Below are 8,705 nucleotides of genomic sequence, written 5' to 3' on the forward strand. Positions count from 1 at the left end.
CGAACAAAAGCATTCAACTTTTTGGATTCGTGTTCACCGGGAGTTTCATGAGCGCAAGAAGTTTTCGCCTTACCAAATTGTGAGCACGCGCGGGTGGGTGTCCATTTCCAAGCGATGGGGGGTGATCCAACAAGAGTGCAACAAGTTTTGCGCCACTCTTGAGAGCATCAAGGCCCGCCCCGTGAGCGGCATCGGCATGCTGGTATGCTAGCAAGCCGTCCTCTTTTATGTCATCAAGTTCATGCTTGCGTGTTCATTTGCATATCATGGTATGCTGGCATGATGAGATATGGCCACTGACATGATTGGCCGCTGGTCTTTTTTTTAAGTTGAGCGCTGACATGAAACGGGTCGGCGCGTTGGGTGCACTGCCGATCCAAATACAAAACTGGGCGGACGCCGAGCGGCGGCCGATTCAAACAAACAAAAAGCGGACAAATGCGCCGTCCGTTTGGGTCGGTCCATTGGAGTTGCTCTAACAAGTCTCGGTCGACTTATACTTGGCAGACGGTAGATGCTAGTGACACTGCTCCGCGAACAGAGAAACGTGGCGACGCGTTTGTTCTCATCTCTTCCAAAACGCATCCGTGGCGTCCCCGCTGGCCGCCGCGCTACCACGCGAGTGGCACACCATGTCACGGCGCGACGCATAATATAGGCACCGGGGCCGCCGGCGCACGGCCAACGCGCCACGAGTACCCGGGCCGCATCACGCGACCTCATCCTGCCCGCCCGCCTGCCGACCTCGCACCACGGAATTCAAAATTCAAGCGCGCTGCCGTCCCGTCCAGCCGGTTGACGTTTCGCCACTCGCCCGCCCACTCCACTCGCTGCCCCCCCGAACGGTCCGAAGCCACTAGAAACAAGAAGCCGCGGTGGATCCACGTACGTCCGCCAGCGGATCGCGGATCGCATGGAGCGCATCGCTCTCCCCTCCCCCTCCAAATAAGCTCGTCCCGTCCAGCGCTCTCACAAATCCATTTTTGCTCCGTGCGTGCGCCCGTCACTGGCGCTCGGAAGAGGAGTGGTTGCGCCCTCGCCCAACGGCTCGCCCGGCCCCGTGCCGCTTGTTGGCTTGCGCCCTTGTGCGGGGTGGAGTGGTTGGCCGCTGGTTTTGTGCCCATCGCCGTTGCCGGCCGGCGCTGGGGGGCGGGCGGACGCACCCACGCGCGGGCGCGCAGCGCAGGATAGTCGCGGGAGTGACGTGACACCACTGCGCGTCGCCTTGTTATATCTATCCACCCTGCACCGGTCCGATCCTCGTCGGCGGCAACGAGCGCGGTCGGGAGGTTCGAGGGTAAGGGGAATTTCGTGCGTGCGTGCGTGAAGCGGCCATGGACGCGCCCTTCTTCCACGAGCTCCGGCGGCAGGCCTCCTCCTACCTCACCGGCAAGATCCGCTCCGCGCGGCTCGCGCTCACCGACGTCACCCCGACGCAGCTGTACGTGACCCCTCGCCGATCGACAATCCGTTCCTGCTCTCCGTTTCTTGGTGCACCGTTGCTCTGCCAAGGTCCTAACAGAGAGAGTGGCCGCCCATGCAGGATGACGGAGGAGGCGACGAACGGGGACGCGTCGCCGCCGAACGCCAAGACGATGAGCCTCATCGCGCGGGAGGCGTTCGAGATCGACGAGTACCTCAGGATCTCCGACATCCTCCACACCAGGTGACCTTCTCCTTCTCCCTCTCCTTCGCCGCACCGGATCGACGCTCTCCTCTTCTCCTCTGCCCGTCGTCTAACTCGGGACACATCGATGGGTCGATCCTCAGGCTGGCGACGTTCGACCGGAGGCAGTGGCGGGAGCCGTACAAGGCGCTGCTGCTGCTGGAGCACCTCCTGACGCACGGCCCCCGCAGCGTGGCCCTGGAGTTCCAGAAGGACCGGGGCGTCATCCAGCAGATGGCCGCCTTCCAGCACATCGACGAGCGAGGGTTCGATCTCGATCTTCTCCTATTCCTACACACGTAATTCATTCTTATTCAGTTCGTTAGGGTGAAAATTTTCTGATGTTCTTCTGGGATTCTCGGCGCAGTTTCAACTGGGGCCTGACGGTGAAGGGCAAGTCGGAGCGGGTGCTGAAGCTGCTGGAGCGGGGCCCGTTCCTGGAGGAGGAGCGGGAGCGGGCGCGCAAGGTGGCGCGCGAGATCAAGGGCTTCGGCAGCTTCAACCTCAGCAGCACCGGCGGCGGCTCGCGCGCGGCGCCGCAGGTGTACGGGCGCAGCCACTCCCGGTACGAGGACCGGCCGTGGAAGGAGGGGGACGGCGAGGGCGAGGACAAGGAGAACCTGGTGTCCCGGCCAGACCCGAGGAGCATGTGCGAGGAGGCGGTGGAGGAGCTGCACCACCGCCACCCGTTCCACGGCTTCGGGCAGCGGCGGCAGCCGGAGGCGATGCTGCTGCTCAGCCAGTGATCGGGGCTTCAGGAGAGGGATGAGCGCCGTCTTCTCCCCCCCTGTACTGTATGTCGGTGTCAGCGTGTGATCTGAATCTGAAGAAGAAGAAGAAGAAGAGCGTGTGCGAGGTCAGTGGTTTGCTGACGTTGCTGAATGCTTAGCTAATTTTCTTCATCTCTCGTGTCGTACTTGTACATTCTCTTGACCCCGTTCCTCGAGCAACGTCTGAACTGCGTTCAAAGCGTATCCCTCTGAACTGTGTTCCTGTTGTCTGAATTTGATAGTACATGAATGAACGCGGAACAAGAACTTCTGAACCCAGGACGCAAAGTTCTCAACTTGACAAATGAACAGGTTCCAAGCACGTCATGCAATCTACTACGTACATCTGATTATAATTTACCGTAGAAGATAGGTGGGTGGAACCAAAGATTCTCAGAAGTTCACTGAATATGTACTGCGAATTATGTGCTTCCTTCCAGTTCTAGCAGAGGAAAATCAGGCAAGGCTTACCCCAGCAGAGGAAGATCACAGAACACAGATTCGTGTTCCACGCCAGTTTCTCTGTAGAAACCCCCGGTGTAAAATTTCTTCATCAAAGCCTAGCTTTTGACGCTTTCAGTTTCAGTGCAGACACGCGTAAAAGCCTTCTTCTTTTCTCATGCCAATGGTAGTCATCAGCACATCACATGGTTTACGGCCATGACTCGAATGGATTTCAACCTACTCTTTCCATACAGCTACAGCAATAGTTGCTACACTTGCTAGTACTGGTAAAGGAGAGCGCCAAATGAACCTGCTGCCCAAGAAAATGCATAGCACGGCAAAGATCAATATGCAAAGCAAATGTTCAGCATTACCAACTGTTTGGTAGTACCTTTTTTCACTTTTTGGCTCTGCCAACAAGCTGCCAAATTTCAGTGTTCAAAATACGTGGCTGCATACAAATCAAAATACTTTGGCAATGCCTACTTTATGTTATGTAAGTACAAGTTTCCGACAGTTAAACATAAAAATTATAATGAAAATTAAGCACACACATCCCAAAGTAGTCCAAAAGGCCAGGGCATAGGCGTGAATCCCCGAAAGAAAGCAACATACATACAGCAAAGTAGGAAAGATAATAGAACGAAATGACTGGACATCCATCGTTGCAAAAGAGGTGAAAAGAATGTGCTGCATGGGTTCAGAAACATGTGGTGAAGTGGCACCCCATAAACCATTTACTTTCTTCAGAAAGCAGTCGACAAGTGGATTTTGTGGCCATCAAACACACAGCCCAAGGGATAAGAAAAATCACCGGAATCAGCTGGTAAAAGTTCTTGCATTCCGCTGCCCTCACAAAACGAAAAATGTTATTCCTTCATAATTGTACTAAAGCTGCGACATTTAATTTGGATCGGACGGAGTATTTGGTTTCCCTGACGAAGAACATGAAACATTTTATGTCATGTAGTACTACAGATCTTGTTGCAGCTACCCCAAGACGATTCTATTTGATTTCCCAAGTATATAATCATAAAAAGAAACGCAGTACAATAATATGCACATGCTACCGAGTGACCACAAAATAACTTCCACTGCTGTATCAGTCAAGAGTCTCCACTGAGCACTGACACCAAATGTGCCCTACCAGTTTGGATCATCTGAATTTTCTTCATGACTTTTTAATCCATCTAATTATTACTAGCATGTGGTGTGTCTAAGTTATATCCTTTCACATATTTCAAATCCTTAAAAAGCCACAGTAAACAATCCTGGAAAACTATTATGGCTAAGAATACAGAAGCATGTCTAATTTTCCTTGGACTCCAGTCCACTGACAAACAGATTATTTCCTACACTAATGTGATGTCAACTGCTCCGTAATTCTGCGCCACTCGCAAAAAGAACAAGAAAATGCGGCATATATCACTGAAAACGCTGATTTAATCTGTTTTTACATTTTTCGACAAATTATAAAATTCTACAACCACTTGTAGTAACTATGCAAAGTACATGCAGATACATCACATGTGTGCAGTTCTTCTCTTGGAGAGCATATGCCAGATTTCCATTGTGCCCATTTTATGTGGCAGCACCATAGCACATGGAACAACAAAAATGGATATCACATACCCCATTGTTGCACACTTGCAGTACTCAACTCAAGTAGTTAAAACTACACCAAAGCGGTTAAACTGAGCTTACAGAAAAGAGGCAAAAATTCAGACAAGGAGCCTAAGAAAATCAAAATCAAATTCTTCACCAACAAAGTTCGGAAACATTAACCTCCTTAACCTATTCGGCATAGATGAATTTCAACTAGGACGTTGGTGAATTTCAACAATCGCATAAATGTAAGCTGTACGTATCACCATTAGTTCGCTCTGGGCAAGTACACGTAGGAGGCAGATGAATAGTGCAATGGCGGAGTTAACAGCGCTGTACAATCTACAGTACATCATGAGGAAGACCTCAGCCTCAGGGTGTGCAAGAAAGACATACAGTAGATGCAAATGCATGAGGCGGTACTTTTCGTGGGCCTTCTCGTTTTATTGCAGGCTGTAGATGGGCCACGGTCAACCCCACAACAATTAACTGAAACATCGATTTGTCACTTCTCCAGCACACCTACCATCATCATCATCAGCCCAAGACCTTGACTCTTTCTCGACCAGGAGAGAGATCTGGACGGTCAACAACAGTCCACACAGCGCTACACTTCATTTCTTTTCCCTGACACGAAACCACCCAGTTCATATGGTAAATGCTTCGTCAATCTGAACAGTACGTCCCAGATCTGAGCATCTTTTTTCTTCTTCTCTGTTTTACTGTGGTAGAGATAATGCTCACTTATTGAATATCAAACTGGCCAAAGGAGTTGGGTGAAAGTCCAAATGTTTTTTTCTTGGTGGATTTTCCTTAACAGACTTGAAACTCTCACAAAATATCACAAGGGTGCAACTTTGGAAACAATGGGTAAGTTTATCCTTGCATGGATAAAATTCAAGAAATAATTGCAGATTCCCTTTGAAACCGGATGAATTATCAGTTCCATTCCATGGCTCAACGGTAGCTGCCACATGGTGGAATAGGCCCATCTTCGTTGGACCCACCCCGCTCGCAAATTATAGCAAAACTACAAGCAAGTAAAGTAAGATCATTCTGAACATGATCGCTCTGACTGAATGTTAGGAACAGCCGGACAGGACTACAGCTACCACTACCAGGGGTCTCTCACTAGTATTCCCTCCGTTCCGAATTACTCGTCGTAGAAATGGATGTATCTAGATGTATTTTAGTTCTAGATACATCCATTTCTGCGACGAGTAATATGGAACGGAGGGAGTACATGTGTGTTGTCAAGTGTTCATACAGTAGTGGCAAGGAAGGATGTACTCCAAACGAGCGCTGCTAGGCACATAATGCTAGCAGTGCGGAGTCACAAACTCGCACAAACAGTAAGTCATATGATCAGTAACTTGAAGCATCAGATTTTAGTTTCTTACTATCAGAATACACTATACATATGATCACACAATCAGTCCGTTTTTGGCGTCTGAACCTTAGGCAAAGTGCCCAAAAAACACACTGTCAGACTTTGGTTCCTGCACTGCACCATGGTCAAGATCGGCGTGCACTGACATGTGGTAGGGTTCATTCGATCGTATTTACAGCGTGCGCCATGAGTAGAGCAGAGTAGAGTAGGGCAATGTCAGCAGCAGAATCTAATGCGCGGTTGACGGCCAGACCGCGTTCGCAGCTCAGCTCAGCTGGCCAGCCCATTCCCACTCACCTGTCTCTTTCTATCCCCTCGTACCCAGGGAAGGAACCCACCTTCTAGCCCCGGGTAAGCAGGTAAACATGACACCGATCTGCCATGCTAATTCTCTACCCCATTTGGAAAATGGAACCGCAAAGATCAACGGGACTGAACACAGGGAATGCATAGATTTCTACACATGGTATTATTATTATTATTATCATTTCCCTAATCAGGTGAAGAAACGAGAAATAATGGCTACTACTGCTGCTACAATGGCCTCTACGGAACCCTCTCCCCAATCCAATGGCGACCGGAGGTGTACACATTCGGTTTCGATCAGACGAGAGAGGAAATGGTGGAAGAAGAGGGAAAAATTGAGAATGCAAGGCACCACCTGGATCTCATAGCAGAGGTAGGAGCAGGCAGACCAATCCTATTCCTGTACACCACCAGTTCGCGTTTCTTGCTGGTGCTGATGATGGCTTGCTGTCCTGGCCGCGCAGGGCCGGCGGGGACGACAGCTTCGTCGGCGGCGTCCGCGGGCCATCGGAGACGTCTGGGGTCATGGTGGCGGGAGGGGTCGCAGCTCCGGGGTTAATGGTGTTCCCGCGGCTGAACATTTCCTTGGGCAGCAGGACCTTGGAGACGGCGAAGACCGCCACGGGATTCTGGTCGAACACCGTGCGGGTGATGGACGCCTGCACGACGCCGGTGTCGATGGCGACGGAGCCGTTGAAGCGCGTGATGTTGAGCGTGAAGCGGCCGGCCTCGGTGCACTCGGTGGCGAGCGTGGGCTGGACGGGGTTCACGATGGACTCCAGGGACCCCAGCGGGTAGTAGGAGTGCAGCACGTGGAAGCGCAGCACCACGGCCTTGCGGTCGGCGGGGAGGGACTGGAGGCGGTCGGTGGCGGGGAGGGCCGCGAAGGCGTCGTCGGTTGGGACGAAGATGGTGATGCCGGCGCCGCGCTCGTCGGCCTCGAAGTCGTCCGCCACGCCCGAGGCCTCGAGCATGGAGGCGGCCACGTTGAAGCCGCGCGCGTCGGTGAGGACGCGGGTGATGTTCACCGCCGGGGACGGGCGGGTCTCGGAGCCCGACGCGGCGATGTCGAAGCCGGAGGGCACGATGAGGCCGCCCACGGCCAGCACGCTGAGGTTGTACGGCTCCCTGGTCACGGCGCCGAGGACGGTGGCGTTCGACCCCGGGGACGGGGACGGCGAGCGGACGACGACGGCGGAGCTGCTACTGCCGCCGCCCGCGGCAGTGGCCGTGAGGTTGACGGCGCCGAGGTCGGAGGGCGCGCGGCCGGTGGTCTGGAAGAGCGTGGTGACGAGCCTGCCCGAGGCGGGGACGCGGGCGAGGTCGGGCGGGGAGAGGTACTCGAGGAGGACGTGGTAGCGCAGCACGTCGGCGAGGTCGGCGCCGGCGGCCGCGGCGAAGGCGGAGGGCGAGCGCGGCAGGTTGGCGTTGGGCACGGCCAGCAGCGTGAGCGACGACCGCCCCGCCAGCTCCGCGGCCACGGGGGAGGACGCGAGCAGCCGCGCGAAGTCGGAGAAGCCGGGGAACGCCGCGAGCACGGCCGTCACGTTGACCCCGGCGGCCGGGGCGGGCAGCAGCAGCAGCAGCAGCGCGGCGGCGAGCAGGGCCGGCAGCCCGGGCGCGAGGCGCGGGGCGGGAGCGGGAGGGGAGCCTCTCCCCATCCTCGTGGGCTGGAGTGGAGTGAGGTGGGAGAAGATGGCCGAGGAGTGAAGCGGGGCACGGGAGGAAGGTGACGATGATGCGGGGGAATTTTCCGCGATTTTCTTGCGAGTTATCTGACGAGTGAGGATTCACTGTCGAGTTTATTAATGGCGTGGGAGTGTGAGTGTGTAGGTGGGTTGGATTCTCGCGGCTGCGTACGCCAGCTCGCAAAGTCTACCATGGAAGGAAGGGAGCTTTTTTCTCTTTGCGAAGTGTGTAGCGCAGTGCTGTGCGTGTTGCGTGCGTCGCGTCACGTGTGCGTTGGTACTGCTCGACAGAATGATGGCGCTCGAGGCGTCATTCTAGGCCGGGTCACGCACTGCGAAAAATGAAACTGTTTCAGAGCATCTCCAACAGCCTCCGAACACGTCACGCGCTAAAAGCATCTTCAGCCGCGTCTCCGGAAGGGAAGGCCTCTTCAGACGATTTTTTCATGCCGGTGTCAAAAAACGGCCAAGCCGCGTCTCCAGGAGCCTGATTTTCGCCGGCCTTGGCCAAAATCAGCCGGCGGACCTAGGCAGAACCCGGCGCACTGAGGGGCGCCCGGGGATGCCGGGGCGAGAGGTTTTGGCGGGAAAGAGCTGCAGGCCAGCCGCGTCAGCGACACCGCCCTCGTCTTCCCCCGACGCCTTGGTTTCCCGCGGGGAATCAACGGCAAGGTTGCCGCCGGTCAGCCTTGCCATTGATTCCTCACGGACGGCGCGTCATGGGGTGGCGCGCCGACGCCTCCCCTCCCTCGCACGCGTACACACGGGCACGACGCGACTATATAAGCCGGTGGCCTCCCTCGCCTGGCCACACCAGCCCCAGACGCCAAGCTCTC

General features: G+C 54.7%; 2 protein-coding genes across 2 annotated transcripts; one reads left to right on the forward strand and one right to left on the reverse strand.

Moving 5' to 3' along the window:
• The first annotated feature begins 868 nt into the window (after positions 1 to 868).
• On the forward strand, positions 869 to 2,715 carry LOC119269539 (epsin-2-like). Its single transcript, XM_037551397.1, has 4 exons — positions 869 to 1,441; positions 1,544 to 1,666; positions 1,771 to 1,932; positions 2,034 to 2,715. The coding sequence occupies exons 1-4, from the start codon at positions 1,335 to 1,337 to the stop codon at positions 2,410 to 2,412; spliced, it is 771 nt and encodes a 256-aa protein (XP_037407294.1). The 5' UTR covers positions 869 to 1,334; the 3' UTR covers positions 2,413 to 2,715.
• Positions 2,716 to 6,321: 3,606 nt separating this feature from the next.
• LOC119269540 (fasciclin-like arabinogalactan protein 4) lies at positions 6,322 to 8,075 on the reverse strand. Its single transcript, XM_037551398.1, has one exon. It carries the CDS (start codon positions 7,840 to 7,842, stop codon positions 6,544 to 6,546), a length of 1,299 nt encoding a protein of 432 aa, XP_037407295.1. The 5' UTR covers positions 7,843 to 8,075; the 3' UTR covers positions 6,322 to 6,543.
• Between the last annotated feature and the right edge of the window lie 630 nt (positions 8,076 to 8,705).

Source organism: Triticum dicoccoides, chromosome 3A (genome assembly GCF_002162155.2).
Source record: "Triticum dicoccoides isolate Atlit2015 ecotype Zavitan chromosome 3A, WEW_v2.0, whole genome shotgun sequence".
In the NCBI taxonomy this organism is placed as follows: domain Eukaryota; kingdom Viridiplantae; phylum Streptophyta; class Magnoliopsida; order Poales; family Poaceae; genus Triticum; species Triticum dicoccoides.